Source organism: Chaetodon auriga, chromosome 4, assembly GCF_051107435.1.
Source record: "Chaetodon auriga isolate fChaAug3 chromosome 4, fChaAug3.hap1, whole genome shotgun sequence".
In the NCBI taxonomy this organism is placed as follows: domain Eukaryota; kingdom Metazoa; phylum Chordata; class Actinopteri; order Chaetodontiformes; family Chaetodontidae; genus Chaetodon; species Chaetodon auriga.
Window position 1 is genome coordinate 22225627 of NC_135077.1, and position 15946 is coordinate 22241572.

The 15946-nt window shown below is 45.7% G+C and overlaps 3 protein-coding genes across 5 annotated transcripts; 1 reads left to right on the forward strand and 2 right to left on the reverse strand.

The window, feature by feature from the left end:
• Positions 1–851: 851 nt before the first annotated feature.
• Positions 852–6606, reverse strand: wiza (WIZ zinc finger a). 2 transcript variants are annotated; one of them, XM_076727398.1, is made up of 9 exons: positions 6513–6606; positions 5918–6001; positions 4783–5286; positions 3783–4571; positions 3250–3612; positions 2488–2702; positions 2180–2381; positions 1956–2103; positions 852–1775 (listed from the first exon to the last, which is right to left on the reverse strand). In XM_076727398.1, exons 2-9 carry the CDS (start codon positions 5928–5930, stop codon positions 1619–1621), a joined length of 2391 nt encoding a protein of 796 aa, XP_076583513.1. In that variant the 5' UTR covers positions 5931–6001; positions 6513–6606; the 3' UTR covers positions 852–1618. The 2 variants fall into 2 exon arrangements, with proteins under 2 accessions (XP_076583513.1, XP_076583514.1); XM_076727399.1 differs by having other exon boundaries at positions 4783–5283; positions 6513–6574.
• A 1167-nt stretch (positions 6607–7773) lies between these two features.
• Positions 7774–11616, forward strand: prdx2 (peroxiredoxin 2). The gene is made up of 6 exons (XM_076728946.1): positions 7774–7887; positions 8894–9014; positions 9116–9269; positions 9804–9926; positions 10489–10619; positions 11236–11616. The coding sequence occupies exons 2-6, from the start codon at positions 8912–8914 to the stop codon at positions 11316–11318; spliced, it is 594 nt and encodes a 197-aa protein (XP_076585061.1). The 5' UTR covers positions 7774–7887; positions 8894–8911; the 3' UTR covers positions 11319–11616.
• Positions 11617–12856: 1240 nt separating this feature from the next.
• On the reverse strand, positions 12857–14867 carry LOC143320095 (transcription factor JunB-like). Of its 2 annotated transcripts, XM_076729524.1 has the most exons (2): positions 14374–14867; positions 12857–14111 (listed from the first exon to the last, which is right to left on the reverse strand). In XM_076729524.1, the coding sequence occupies exon 2, from the start codon at positions 14071–14073 to the stop codon at positions 13180–13182; it is 894 nt and encodes a 297-aa protein (XP_076585639.1). In that variant the 5' UTR covers positions 14074–14111; positions 14374–14867; the 3' UTR covers positions 12857–13179. The 2 variants fall into 2 exon arrangements, with proteins under 2 accessions (XP_076585639.1, XP_076585638.1); XM_076729523.1 differs by having other exon boundaries at positions 12857–14861.
• Between the last annotated feature and the right edge of the window lie 1079 nt (positions 14868–15946).

Consider the following 15946-nt stretch of genomic DNA (forward strand, 5'->3'; position numbering starts at 1 on the left):
ATTTTGCTCTGAGGTCAGATATTTACCAAGAGAAACAACTGTTCTAACGTGACCGCTGCCATCGGGACATACTTATCAGCAACATGATTTCTTCAAAAATGAATGAGGAGAGCAGGAACCCATCCTTGTGTTGGTGAGGTCCTGGTTAACAAGAACAGCATGAGGAGGGAAAGCTGCTCACTCATCTCTGAGGTTGAACGTGCAGCTTTTCTCCTCATGATTTCCACATTTTTAAAACTGCAGCGCTCTGTAAAACTTTCTATTGCTGCGAACGTGAGATTGTCTGAACCAAGGAGAGATACTGTTACCAAACAAAATGGCTGGGAGGGAACTACCACGAACTACCAAGCGACATCAAAAAATGAGCAATTAGCATTGAAGACTGGAGGAATCCATCCAGTGGACACATTACAAACTCATTTCCAGTTACTCAACGCTGTGCTGCTCATGGTTTTGCCATAGAAAATTACACTGTGGTGAGCTGGAGTGTGAAAGCGTGAAATGTTAAACAGGCCTGAGACACAACAATGGCGATGTTTTAGAAGAGAGAGAAAGTGAAAATGGCTTAATGGGCAACAGCGGTCAGTTATGTAACATCACAGACACACTCACACTCACAGTAAATGTTTTTCTCAACCGACCAGTGGCAACTTTTGCTCGTCTCTTTCATTTTCACTGTGCTGAAGGCTGACACGGCCGGCCAAAACTGAAGAACGCGCTAATAAATTCTAACTGGTATACTTTAAAATGACAGCATATATCGAGTGTCGAGAGACTCCACTGCAAGGCTGTCGGATGTGGAAGAAGTGCAAGTTGATTGTAAGAAAAACATAAATAGTTTCATACAATATACGGTTGTATACAAGGCAGAATTTTATTTACATAAGTGTCATAAAAGTAGTGTAAAAAGAGAAGAACAGTACATGATTAGCAGATATACCTGAAGAAAATGGCGAGAAGGGCACCACAGTGTCTCTATGTTCAACGTGGCTGAGGCTTTTACTTTGAGGACATTTCAGGACTGCTGACCTTTTTTCACCCACACTGTCACCAGCTGGATATAAACCTCCTGTCTAAGTTCGTGGCGTCACTGTTGTGTTATTCGTAAACATTTCCACTCGAGAAAAAAAAACGGCATCCTTCCAAATTTATAGTAAAACACTTAAAAAATGAATTCATAAAACAAGACTCCATTCAAATTCATGTAAAGGAGAGAAAATATATCACAGTGATACGGCGCCCATGCCAGTCGACTGAGAACGTCTTTGACTGGGATGGTTCACTCAGTGTGGGACACTGAATCACATTAAAACACGTTTAACATCTGTACAAATGGAAGGAATTATGAGCAGGAGGAGGAAAGCACCGCTGATAAAAATGAAGTACCTCTGATCGGTACTGTGATCTGCTGTGTCGAGTGGATTTTACCTGAGTGGATTACATTCTGCTGCTTTCCTCGTGTGGCTCATGGTTGCCCTCTCTTGGACGAAAAAGGAAACATCTAACTTGTACTTGCACTTTGTTACCTCTAAACAGACACAAAGACAACACTTCTCCACTACTCTGACGTGACGTTTGAAAACGGTGGCCTTGTTGAAGTGCAGACAGCCTCTGTGGACTAAACAGCCACTGGATGGACGAGTGCTGGAGCCGCAACCGGTGCAGCAGGGGGAGATGCTTTGCCCTTGTAGCCCAGTGACAGGATGTGTTTCTGTAGGTGTGTGATCCACTGGACTTGAACAGACAGCGGCCCATGAAACACCTCTTCACAGAACCTGTACAGCAGCAGAGAGATGGGAGCGTGAGCTTAACTGCATTCAATGAGGCACAACAATGTCTCCATCATGTGGTATTGAGTGATATTTGGCTGCACGGCATGAGTTCATGAAGGAGGATCTTTTCTACACATGCACAACCCCTACTGTGATGTGATTACACGTTATATAGAGACTGACCTGCACTTGAGGTAGTAGACTTTGCCCACCAGTTTGACCAGAGGTGTAAGGGGGGGCTTTGGCAGCATAGCAGGGATGCTGCCTGACCGTGATGGTTGCTGGGAACTTCTTTCCCGTGCGGGAAGGACATATTTTGGTGGATGGGCCCCTGAAACCACACAGAAAGGTATTAGAGTAACATGCAGGAACAGCTACCAGTCGGGCTGTGCACGTTCATCTCTCACCCCTTGGGGAGCGCACACCGGGGTCGCCGTGGGCTGCAGTAGACCGCGTGTGGCCTTGTGATTGTCTGGATGTGCTGGCAATCACCCCCGAGTCCTCCCTGCGCAGCCTGTGCTCAGGGTGGTGCCCTGAAAGCTTCAGGCTGCTGCCGGTCACAGAGTCCGAGTCTGTGGAAAGAGAGGGCGATGGAGCAGTTCTCTGGGACTGAAAGGAAATGAATGTACGGTAAGTCAGAATTAATATTGCTTAATACGTGGCTCGTGTGTATCCGAATCTGATTATTTTTAATACGTGTTAGAGCACAGCCCACCTTCTTGATGTACAGGTCTCCCATACGATAGCGTCGGGTGATTGCTGCTACCTTGACAGGGTCCCTCCGGATCAGCTCACTGAGGAGTTCGATTGGCGACGTCGCTCCGTCTGCCTTCCACTCGATGATTCCCAGCTGTCGGAGGTGGGCCCGCGCATGACTGGCCAAGGCCTTGCGGTTTTCAAACTCGAACCCGCAAAGCTCACAGGACGTGTCTGATACAAAGAGCGGTTTTGAAACAAGAATCAGTATCTGCGTGACCAATGACAGATCAGACTCGTACTGCCAGTTCAGTGAGGTTCAGAAATCATTTTATGACTTTTAGAACTGCAGAGAAATTTGGATTTGTGGTATATTCCCATGTGTAGAACATGCTCCATCCAGATTACGTGAGAGAGAGGTTCATCTTTAGGCTGAGAGTGGGAGATTTTAACGGACAAAGGACAAAAAACCAACAATGTGTGAGATCGTCTCTCTATACTTTCTAGACTCCCTATCCTGCCTGTTGCACTCAGCCCTGTTTGTTCCATCTTAAGATGTAAATCTTAAAACAGGTCACAAAAACAGTACATGGTGTCTAGTGCATTTCTTGACGACTATTTTCAGCTGCAGGCTAACACATATTTGGTGCTCTAGTGTGTATTTATGGCACCAGGACAGTGTTTGTAGGATTCAGTGCTCATGTTCATTTCAGAAGGAAACGTGTCACAGAGCACCATCATGTAACAATGTGGTTGCTACTTTACAGTATTAAGGTCTTACCTGTGTGTGAGGCCCCACTCTTGCCAGATGAGGATTTCTCTTTCATGGAATAATCGAGTGGTGAGGTGCAGGGTTTGGTGGCTGGTTCCCCTGACTGGAGGCTGTCCAGGGACCTTCTGGAGCCTGAAGGGGTACACGCGGCTTTGCCTGGTGACCCGCTGGGCGCAGACTCTTTCCTGCACTCTGAACCGTGCATCATGACCTCTTTGAGGACATCAATCGGCGACGTTTTGATCGACCAGGTGAGGCCGAGCTGTCGCAGATGGGCGCGGGCGTGACATGACAGGGCTTTGCGGGTGTCAAACAACTGGCCACAGAAATCGCAAAGGACTGTCGGCGGGGACTGTACATCCGCGGAGGACGCTGAGAAAGAGTGGAGGTAGAATTAAGAGGTTACGTCCAAATTTGGTGTACACTCACAAACAAACAAATGAATAAAGGCACAAAATATGGAGTATATATTGCAGCTGCTGAGAGTATGAATACAAAAATCAATGCAGTTGGAGCATGTAATAATAATAATAACAGGTTACCTGCATTGAGAGGCTTTGAACCCACAGTTGCAGCAGGCGACTTCTGCACAGGAGAGCTGCTGTTATCTGCGCTGGATCCCTTCGGCTGAACAGACACCTCAACCTCCACAGGCTCAGGCTTGGGCTTCCTATGAAGGGGGTCCACTGCTAGCCGAAAGCCTTTCTTAGCTTTTGGGGCTCTGTTAACAGAAGGCTGAGGGTTGCACTTTTCAGGGCTTGGGGAGAGGGACGTGGAGGGAAACGAGGTCCGAGATTGGCCTGGAGCTGGAGACAGAGCCCGGGCTGCTGCAGACGGCGCCGCAGATGAGCTGGTTGGACTGTTTGTTTTGGCCTCGAGCACGCCACTGCTCACCAGTTCCTCAACAGTGTCAATTGCAGAGCTTTTCCCCAGCACGTCAGCCACTCCGAGCTGACGCAGGTGAGAGCGTGCGTGGGAGGACAGGCCTTTACGATTCTCAAACTCCTCCCCGCACAGGACACAGGTACAATCCTCTGACGTTTTAGGCCGTTTGCTGGGAGGAGACGCAGGTGGAGAGGACAGGCTGGAGGGATGTTTGGAGGAGGATCTAGGTGGACTGTTTGACGTGAGTTCCTTCTGTTGTTCGCTGATGATGGGCTTCAGGTCCTCTTCCTCCATGATCCGGTAAAGAAGATCAATAGGGCTGCCCTTGACGTCACTGTCAGGGATTCCAATGTGGCGCAGATGGGCCCGAGCATGACTGGACAGGCCTTTGCGTGTCTCGTACCAGCAGCCACAAAGCTGGCACACATGGACCTCATCGCTGGTGTCTGAAGAAAATGACGAGTGACATGGTTAAAATGAGACAATACCATCATCTTAACTTTACAAAAACGGATATGTTACATTAATAATCACTTAGTATGAATTATCATTAGACCACATGAGGTACCTCGGTGTTAAATCTCTGTCTTGCACACAGCTACTCCCCTCAGTACTTTCAACTTATCTTTAAAATATCTATTCAGAAGTCAGCCATACCTAAGGTGATGGGGGCGTCCGTTTCGAGTGGCGCCCACAGTGGCTTGGCTGTGGTCTGGCGCTCTAAGGAGGATGAGCTGTTGCCTTCACTTGCTCCAGACTCAACCAGCCTAAGACCAGAGGGGGACGAGGGCAGGAGGGAGGTTGCTGACTCTTTGAGTGTGTCTGGAGATCCCCGATGATCCATCTTCTGTGGGGTTGTCACGACTCTACTCGCTGCTTTGTAGGAGGCACTCGTGTCCTCTGGCTCTGAGGGTGTCCTGGACTCCTGCTGGGATGCTATTTTGGGAGAGGTCAGCCCGGCGACAGAGGAGTCTGCTTTGAAATTGGGGAGGGAGCCATCTCTCTCCTGGATGAGCTGGTAGAGGAGGTCTATGGGGGCTCCGCTGCTCTCTGACAGCGTCACACCTAGCTGCCGTAGGTGGAGGCGGGCGTGGCTGGAGAGCCCTCGTCGTGACTCAAAGTACGTTCCACAGACCTCACACATGACTGGCTGTTGGGCTGCTATGGGAAATTCAGATGGGAGTTAAGATTTCATACCAAACTGAGTGACGTTGAAGACAAATCAGTCGGGATGGACCAAGTGACTTTTTCCCTCCGATGCAAACTGAGATATCTAAACCCGGGTTATCTGTTGATATCGAGTCCCTACACCCGTTCTCCCTTTTTCTTAAATTCAACATCTGTATCACACTGTGTTGAATTCACTGGGACCCATTTTCTGTAAGGTAACATGAGGTCAGAGAAAGCTGTGGCTCTAAAACCAGGTGAGGTGACCCGCCATGACTGAGCAGAAACATAAGCAATGTTACCTAAAAGAACAAAAAACTGTGTTTGACCTGGATCAGTCACATCTGGAAAAGAGTTTCGTACAACTAAATGCATATGGTGAAACGGAATACAACTGAATAAGACATTAAAATTAAATTTTATAAAGGGCAAAGCCTGGGTTCTGTTTTATTTATGAGAAATTGTTCAAGAATCATGTCCACTATGACACTATGATCGCAGTCTACTGATGATGATGATCAATGAAATAAGAATAGGACAGCACTACCACCTTCAGGCTCATGTACTAATGTAACATAAGAAATCCTGTCATCATTGGTGACACGTTCATAGGGATGTCTCTTACCCTGCGACTCCATGGCGGCTGACACTGACGCTTTAGTTTGAGGAGTGACAAAGTTGACTTCCTTCCTTGATGCTGACCCTGATCCTGCGATTAAAAAATGAAATGTCATGACTAGCGTTACACTGTTAAAGATGCGATAGCTTCCGAAATGCAGAGCAAACTTCGCTGCGACACCCAGACTCAAAGTTAAAAACAAAGTGAGTCTGTTCTGACAGACAGACAGACAGACAGCCTTAAAGTACCGTGACATGACTGTGACATCGCGACAAGAAGTCGCCTGTTCGGAAATGTCTTCACAGCTGTGGATTGCCACTTAACACTCTTGAAACAATAACGTTCACGTTTATCTCTTTGAGCAAAACCGAACAGGCTAATTATAAAACCGTACGTGGCTCAAGCGTACTGTAAGTTAAGGCTATAAAGGCGAACTTACGATATCTCTGATTCACCCTTTGTTTTTCTATGTAAGCACGCTAACGTTAGCTACATGCTAGCTCAAATTACAATTATTTCAACAGAACAACTGGCTACATATTCTACACCCTGGGCTGGAAACCAAACTACAATGATCAATTATAAATAATAGTTAATTTACCTAAAAGACCGAACAGAATGCCTCAGTACATCAATTTCACTCCCACTAACTAGCTTAGCGGAAGTAATGGTCCACAAAAGTCCCTGTGCAGAATTGTTTTCAAAATAAAAGCCCTCAGGCTCCAACGCCAGAGCCTCAGGTGACCAACTGTGCCCCCTAGTGACCATGTACAAATAAAAGCGTGGGTTTAATTACAAGGTGGCTCCATTTTTCTGTAACTACTAACTATTGTCCCAGAGAAAATATCTTTATTTAATGTTGGTAAGTAAACAAACATTTCTTTTATTGTGAAGTGGGCAGGTCACAAGATGTGTTTCTATGTTATTTACTATTTACTATTTAATGATTAGTATTTAGAATACAAATCATTATTTAGCGTTACATTCACTAAATTTAATTTTTGCCAGTAGCTTTTCTGTTTCTACAGGTATAAACTGACCAAATATTTTAGTTCAGGAGGAATTCGTGTCAACCTTTTTCCAATACACTTGTCACTATTGCCTCATGAATGAATCCGCATTTCATGTCACCATTTCCTGACAACTAACTGGTATAAAGTGTTAAAGCCTCATTTAAGGCAGTAACATTTCATGAAATGACAATAAGTAATAACCTGAATATGAAGTTCTTTGCTTTGAATAATCGAGCCAAACACACTGATTCTTTACAAATAATTGCACCAACTCATTCTCTCACTCCACTACTACTTTAGACGTGTATCAAAAACCAAAAGTTACAAAAGAGGAGGGGCTAGTCAAATTAGTTTAGTCATAAGAGGGAGTAGCATTGGGGGGAAAAGAAACGAGGAACAAAGAGGTGACAGGAAACTGCTCCAGTTGTTATAGCTGTTGTAGAAATGACACAAATGCAATTGATTACAACCAGAATAGAAATATACTAGTAATAGTTGTCATATTGAAGTAGCTGAGTTCAGTCTAGGCTGACAAGCAATTTGGAGATTTTCTATTGTTCTAAGAGCTGCACCAGTGTTGCAAATGTGATTAAGTATTGTGAAATAGCGAAATAGCTTTTTTTTTTTTTTTTTTTTTTACTACTTTATGTCCTGTTGGGTTGTACAATTCATAACAACCGATCATCAACTAACTTCTGTGTAAAATATTCATCTAAACAGTGAGTAGTAACTATTGCTGTCAGCTAAACGTAATGTAGTAAAAGTTTGTTTCAAGCAGATACACACTACACAATCTAATCGAAAAAAATCAACCTTTACTTTGAAGGAACTTATTTTAACTTCCGGAGGCCACGGCTAGCCCTGCCTCCTTCTTTCACGCAGCCGTCCCTCGTTTGAGTGCACTCTCTTGCCAGCAGCAGACCTCAGCTCTGCCAACTTCTTCTCGGCTTTACTCAACGACAGGTGAGTCAGAAACTACATGTCCGTGTGACTTTTATGCGTCAGAAGTTCACATTATGTCTGCACCGCTCGGCCAGGACCAGCAAAAATTTCGCCTGGAACAGGAAGACGACAAAGAAGCCGGTTTACTCCGTCAAGCTAACATTAAGCTAGCCAGCCAGTGCGGCTCAGCTGCTCCTTGAGGAACAGTTATGTGGGCCTGTTTCTGGCTCTTTCTTTGTCCCTGTGCTGCAGCTTGCAGCAGAGACTGGCCGGTGCCCCCTCGCCTTTTCACTTGAGATGCAAAGCGTAGACCGGCGTTGCTGAACTTTGACCGGTCGATGTGTGCTCGTCGCTCGTACCTCTGTAAATCATTCAGGATGACAAAGGATTGTCTGTTGTCTGTTTTCAGTTCTGACACAGGCAGACATATGAGCGTCTATCTTTTCATGCACACCTTTTTATTTTACCCCCTAAATGTAGCTATTTTAGAGAATAACACCTTATAGCAGCTGTGAAGGCCTGGTTGGATCATGTTTTACACCCAATATTTACTGTATAAAATTAATGAAATCTTGCGTTTCTGTAGAATTGCAAAGTTTAAAACGGCAGCCCTGTTCAAAACAATCTTATGCACACCTCTCTTATAAAAGTAGACGTGTACATATATCAAATATGTATCCTCTTATAGGTTGCTGCTCACCGTGGTTACATAAGCCTCTTAACAGGCCATTGTTCCCTGCTAGCTGAACATGACTTGCATGTGACTTAACGTGGTTTGCCTGCCTGAAACGCTTTGAGCAGTGCGCCAGTTTCCAAAGCGCTGCAGAGCCTGGCTGTCTGTCTAAGCCTCAAGCACCCGGTCTGTGTAGTTTAAATATCATATTTGTGCTTCAGCTCTGGGGTCGGTTTCCGTTGCAGCCAGAGCTCCAGGTGGTGCCTCAGGCTCCACCCGGCTGAACTTATCTATAAGGGTGCATGAGCATCAGGGATGTCGCAATAACCATAGTATGTGCTATCTCTTCCTCAGTCATTTGCCACCAACACCATGTCTGCTGGAAACGCTAAGATTGGCAAGCCCGCCCCAGACTTCAGCGCCACAGCTGTAGTGGGTGGACAGTTCAAGGACATCAAGCTGTCAGACTATAGAGGTAACATGTCTCTCATAGGTTTTGTGCACCAATAGTTGGTGCACATTTTTTGATTGACAAGAAGCAATGCACACTCATGTTCTTCCTCCTGCGCTTTTCAGGAAAGTATGTGATCTTCTTCTTCTACCCCCTGGACTTCACATTTGTGTGTCCCACTGAGATCGTGGCCTTCAGCGACAGGGCGGAGGAGTTCCGCAGCATTGGCTGCGAGGTGATCGGCTGCTCCATAGACTCTCACTTCAGCCACTTGGCATGGTGAGAATTCCTGCTGACTCGAGGGAAATGATGACTTGAGTCGTACTGTAATTTGTGTGACTGCGTGCTAACCAGTTGGAAATAACAGCCTACATGTGTCAGCAAGTGGAGTAAGCAGGCCCACTTTGCCATTTTATCTCCCACACTGCTCCTCCTGTGTAGTCATGATAAGATCTGAGTCCTGATATACTGAGAAGAGGTAACGGTCTCTTCATCAAACCGCACTTTCTAGAAGGAATCAAAAGCTGGGGGGAATTTGAACAGCATAATGAATTTCTCAGCACAATTGTGTGTGCAGTGCATTGCTTTATGGTTTAAATATTACACTTTTTGTGTGACTCTTGCCTCATTTTTCAACCACATTTATCCATGAAATACCACTACATGAATCTTGATGAGATTCATTTTCTTTTAAATATTTCAAGCATAGTGCATTAGAATAAGTAAGAGTAACACAGTGTTGTAGTGTTCAATATTGTTCAATATTAAAAGGGTTTTTGATTAGCTAATTATATTGTCTTACTTATCCTACAGGATCAACACACCCAGGAAGCAGGGAGGTCTGGGTAGCATGAAAATCCCCCTTGTGGCAGATCTCACCAAGACCATCTCCAGAGACTACGGTGTGCTGAAGGAGGATGACGGCGTTGCATACAGGTCAGACTGCTCGTGTCACAGTCTGGTGGGAGCTTGGTAGAATGTTATAATCACGCTGCTCTATCATCACTTCTGTAATGACTGAGTAAGCACTGAAAGTGTGGAGAGGATGAAGGATGTACAACGCCCGACTCCAAAGACATTTGGACACTGTGCAAAACATAAGTAAAACAGAATGTGAGAACTTGCTAAACTATTTTAGATGTGCTCAATTAAGCCACACAAAGACAATATATTTAATGTTTGACCTCATCAGCTTCATTGATTTTTGTAGCTTATTCTGAAATTACTGCAGCAACATGTTACAAATAAGTTTGGACAGGAGCAACTAAAGACTGGGAAAGAAGTGGAATGCTCCAAAAACACCTGTTTGGAACATTCCACAGGTAAACAGGTTGATTGGTAACAGGTGATGGTATCATGATTGGGTTTGAAAGGGGCATCCTCAAATGCAAGGATTTGTGAAACATTATTTGTTTTCCACAGCGTCCTGACTTGTTTGGAATCTGTTTTACGTGAAACAGCTTTGTTCAGCACTATAACTTCAACTTGTGCCTCTCAGGGGTCTGTTTGTGATTGACGACAAGGGCATCTTAAGGCAGATCACCATCAATGACTTGCCTGTGGGTCGCTCTGTGGACGAGACTCTGCGCCTCGTCCAGGCTTTCCAGCACACTGACAAATACGGAGAAGGTGAGTAAAATCCCTGCAAAGACCCCCAGTTTAATGTTCTGGCATCAGTTAATTTCACTGTGGCACTCCAGTGAAATTAACTTTTTCTCTGTTCATGTGCAGTAATGACCATAATCGAAAACATGGCCTAATGCATTTTAATAAAGGATGAAGTCTTTGCAGCCTTGAGTACATGAACAAAGTGCCGCTCCTCTCTTTGTGTCAGACCATGAATCACCTGGTGACAGCTGAGAAAATGCTGTATGGATTTGGATTTTTTCGTTTTGTTTGGGTGGTTAAAAGCTCATCTGATTCATGACTGCTGGGCTTGCTTTTTTCTTTTTCTTTTTTTTGCACTTTTATTTGTGACTTATAGAATAGAAAAGCCTCATTTGATGTGTGATTTTAAAATCCTTTGCACTGCACATCTCACACAAAGCATGCACATATTTTAAATGAGTTTACCTGAAGCTGTAAACTGACTTGGCAGTTTTAGTTAGTTTGTGGACATAGCCTTACATTATTAGTTCAGCCTCGCAGGTATTTACACACGTACCTTTCCCTCGGTGTATGCAAAGTTCAATGTCTGTCACTTCGTGCCTTGAGGATAAACTTTACCCCCTCTCCCTCTCCACAGTCTGCCCTGCTGGCTGGAAGCCTGGGAGCGACACAATCATCCCTGATGTGGAGAAGAGCAAAGACTTCTTCTCCAAGCAGTAAATGTGAAGGTCTTCCTAACTGTAGCACTTGCCTTCAGATCAGAGGTGTCCCTGTGAAGCAGTATCTCATGGCGTCCAATCTAATGTATTAAACCCAACACAGTTTCCAAACCTGTTAGATAAATCCTCTGTTGCAAACTTATCTTTGTACGTCCAATGTACAACAGGTGGGGCGACCTCATAGTCTAAAGCACTGAAAGTACAATGTTCTTTTTTTCAGAAAAAAAGTATTGATATTTTTCCTTCGCTGTCTTGATTCATTTACTACCATCTTTATTAAAACAGTCGGAAAATTGTGACCGAGTGTGTTTGTCTGACAGAAGTAGCAGAGTTGCTGTGCATTTTATTGTGAAAGTCATTCCGCTTGTGACCTCTAGGTGGTGCCACAAACGTTCCTGAGTCTGTTCTCGGTGGCTGTTCCTCAGTGACTTCACAACTTGAAAGAATAACGCCAACAGGCATTTTTGGAATCATCTTTGTGTGTCTGTCCTGGGCCCCGTGCCTAGCAGAGGATCTAAGTGCGTCACAAGGCTGCAAAGTCTTTGTTAATGTTGGACTTACTGCGGTTTGACTCAGCACAACAACCGAGCATTGCCAAACGGTGCTGCAGCTTATTGGGAAAGATTGGATTGTTGGATGTGATTTAACACAGACCTGCGTGAGTGTCCCAGCTACACATGTTTGTCACTGTCTGAGGACAGTACTTATCCATGTATTCCATTATGGTTTGTTTTTTTAGTCCTTTGCCAGAGTAATACCATTCCCCCCCCCCCCCCATTCCCTGAGGAGCTAACAGTGGACGACACCTGAGTAACGCCAATCAATGTCTTAGTTACTGAAGTTAAGAACAGTGGGATATATCACTATTCTTCAAATAAACTAATCCTGGTTTTGTGCCAACGTTTATACAACTTATTGTACATTTTCTATTGTGTGTGTGTGTGTCCTTCATATAACTTGTCACCTGAACTCACCATCATTCTGTCTGCCAGCTTTTGTTTTGGCTCCACTCTTTGTCAGACAGAAACTATTCTGTTTGTGTGGAACTTTTTTTTAAAATTTCTCTCAACCATTTTTCCTGAACTCGTGTTCTCGCGACTTGTTTTGGGAAACTGAAAGCAGAATGGGGAAACTCCCTTAACTCGAGTGAATACACTCATTGACAAACCTCTTCATTTATACACACACACACACACACACACACACACACACACACACACTGTGGTGTGAAGGGGGCGTGAAGGGGAGAGCGCAGCACTTGTGACGGGTAATGTAGGAGGGAGTTCCCGGAAACCTGTCCGCGATGTGACGTTTGCCAGCAAAATTGACCAAATATAGACTGACGTTTACGTCAATACGGAAACTAACCTACGTCTCTAACGTCAATCAACTACTGCTGCTGTAAACGTGAAGTGCTGACCGGCAAGATGGTTGACAACAGTGTGGTTATAATAACGAGAATTACTTAAACACTTCCTAAGACGTGGGATTTTAAACACGCATAACCTCAATAAGAAACAACACCACATATTTCTCAGTTTCATTATTTCATTTACTTAAATATATACTGTACAAGTTTAAAAAAAAGAAACAGGCTCATCAGGCTCAACCTGACAAACAAATAACTTACATAAGAATGAATCACAAATCAAAGTAAAATGTAAACAGGCAAAGCCAAGACGACACTTTCAATAACTTGTTCAAAAATGCCCGAAGTGTTTTAGTCTTTCGTGGTTTCTGTGTAGGCTCCTTCTCTCTCAGACAGAAGCCTTAATGATCCAGTTCTGTCACCGTACAGAGACATCGTTCATTGTGTTGTCAGTGCAGTTCTTGTCCAGTGTTTTTCAAAGTGCATCGTTCCTTCAATAAGACTTTACTTTGGGCGCTAACATGAGCTGGCAGCCACTGCTCACATGTGTCATGACTTTCTGTTTGAGTTGGGCCACCTGCTCTCGCAGCAGAGAAGCCGTGTTTGACAGTCCGGCGTTGTCCGTTTTCAACACTTTCACCTTGTCCTCCAGACGAGAGATGCGCTCCAGCTTGCGCCTCCGACACTTGGAGGCTGCGAGCCGGTTCCTCAGCCGCTTGCGCTCCGCTTTGATCCGCTCCTGGTTCTCCATGTCGAGGGGAGACATCGGAGGAGAGCCGCTTTCGCTGCTTTGCATGTCGGGAACTATCTGAGGCTCCTCTTTCAACCCGCCGAACCGCTGCGAGTGGATGCCCACGCCGGCCAAGGAGTGCTGGAAATGGTGAGATCCGTGCGCAACGGCCTGGGGGTGCTGGTGGTACTGGTGGTGCGGCAGGTAGCTGATAGTGGTGGAGGGATAGCTGGCTGTGGAGGACAGGCTGGGGTTCGCGGTGCAGCTGCCCAGGGTGGTGTACTCGAGCGGTTCTGGCTGCATGGATGAGCCGAACACGGAGGCTGGAGCCGAGCAGGCAATGCCACCGGTGCCGATGGACACGTTTGGCGGAGCCATCTGGTTCATCTTGTGTAGGTCGTCCAACGCTTTAACAAAGCCCTCAGCGAAGCCCTCCTGCTCCTCTGTGATCCCGCGGTTGTAGAGGTAATGGGCAGGTGTCGGCGTTGTAGTGATGACCCCGTTGCTGTTCTGGATGATCAAGCGCTCCAGTTCAGGAGAGGCGAGCTTCAGAGAGCCTACGTCCGCCGTCCCCGCCGAATAGAAATCACTGTCGGCGCGCAGGTGCTGTGACTTGAAGTTTGAGTTCCGATATGAGTCGGAGAAGTTCAAGTTCATATTCTGCTTTAGCAGCTTGTAGTCTGGCAGGGCTGCGCCTGGATGGCCATAAGCAGAGAGAAACGAGTCGTCATAAAAAGGCTGTTCCATTATTGTGGACATATTTCAAATCAGACAGTCAAATACAAGAGTGCGCTGCAATGGTGCTGCTTGGACACCGAGGCTTCAGTGTCCCAAATGACTCAATCTCCAGCACAAAGTCCCGCTGTATTATTATACTGAAGATGTTCACATCTACCAAAAACAGAGCAAAGCTTCCAAAATAGTGGAACTGTACTGTACCAAGTCGTCGATTTGTACCTTTAGTTGGATTCAAAGCGGAGTCCAGTGACTAATTCAGATGTTTTCATTCCACTCGTGAGTAGGAGAGTCTTATCTGCTCTCTGTCTGAGCTTCACTTCTGTTTCCTCTCATCTGACGAGCGCCCGCTGCGCTCCGCTGTATTTATCTGACATGTGCCCCGGCCGGCCCGCTGATTGGTGCTTTCCTCTGTGGTCTCCGCCTCCGGGATGTCAGACGGGCTCGATGACGTTCTTGCCAGGAACGAGGACCGTAAACAAGACGAGGCCTATCGGGCGTGTGGAAAAACTCAGCCCAGGTAAACGCAGAAAATACCTGAAGTGCACATCCACAGTCCCCGTCTTTTAGTGAGAAGTCACTTGAAACATGCCTTTAATGCGCCTCACAGCTGTAAGCCATCCACAGTCACAATGAGCCTTTCCCACCCTCACCGGGACACCTGAACCTCTCCAACAACCACTTTGCCTTTCACCCTCAACTACTGTCCGATCGGTGAGGATATACAGTCTGGTGCTGAGTCATGCCATCCAAACTGATACCGGCCAGCCCATATTTGGATATCCTGGCGCACCAGTTCCTCCCTGACAGGAGCGGGAAGCCGATCCCATCCTGGCCCGCTTCCAGCTCTCCGGGATGTGGGAGGCGGAGGAGGCGCAGTGCTGCCCTCCTTCAGCCCGCAGGCAGGGAGAGGATGGGTAGGTGGCGCAAACTCTTGGGCGTGATGTCTTCAAACATGCCTGAAGCACAATGGGTGTCTGGCAAAGGAAGACATGTGCTCAGGCTATCAGACAGAACTATGTGTTCATGTGATTTCAAAAAAACAACTCTTAAAGATAATGATCAGGTAGGACTAATGGTCTGCGCAGTGAGCGAGAGCCACAGTACGAGTTCAGCGTTACTGATGAAATTAATCTTATAGGAATGAGGTAATTGTGTGATTGAAAATGAAAAGGTAGTAGAGGTAGTACTGTCTAATTGAAGCTGAATCCGTTGGTATTTTCATGTCCTTCTCGGCTTCACTGAATGTTTTTATTAAGCGCACCCATAGAAATTATAGGAGCGTGAACAAATGACGGAGAGTGGAAGATTTGTGAGAGTGAAGACATGTCCCCCTGATCCGAACACCTGTTTGATAGAACGACTTCTTTGTTTTCTCTGTATGGTAATGACCCCTGAATCACTTCCCAGAGGGCCAAGCGCCCACGCACGTTCACGTCGTCTAGCTCGACTTCTCAACCCTCTGCTTATACCTGTCCTCAGGTCACATCTGTGTGTGCGTGTGCTTTTTCCCTTATTATGGCAGCATCTTATCCATCAGTGCCTTTCTTCTACCAACCCATTATTCAAATGTGCTAATGAGCCTGGAGGATAAGGTTCTTTATCGAACTAAAATTGTCTCCACAATGTTCTCACTCCCATATCAGCTGTGACATTGACCGGATTGGCATTACCGGCTCAGGCTCTTCCACACCATTGAATACAATGGGAGAATCACACAGTTTCAACTACATTATCTCCTGTGTTTTTGAATCTCAATGAGGAAATTTTCATTTCTTCTATTCTTCTATATCTC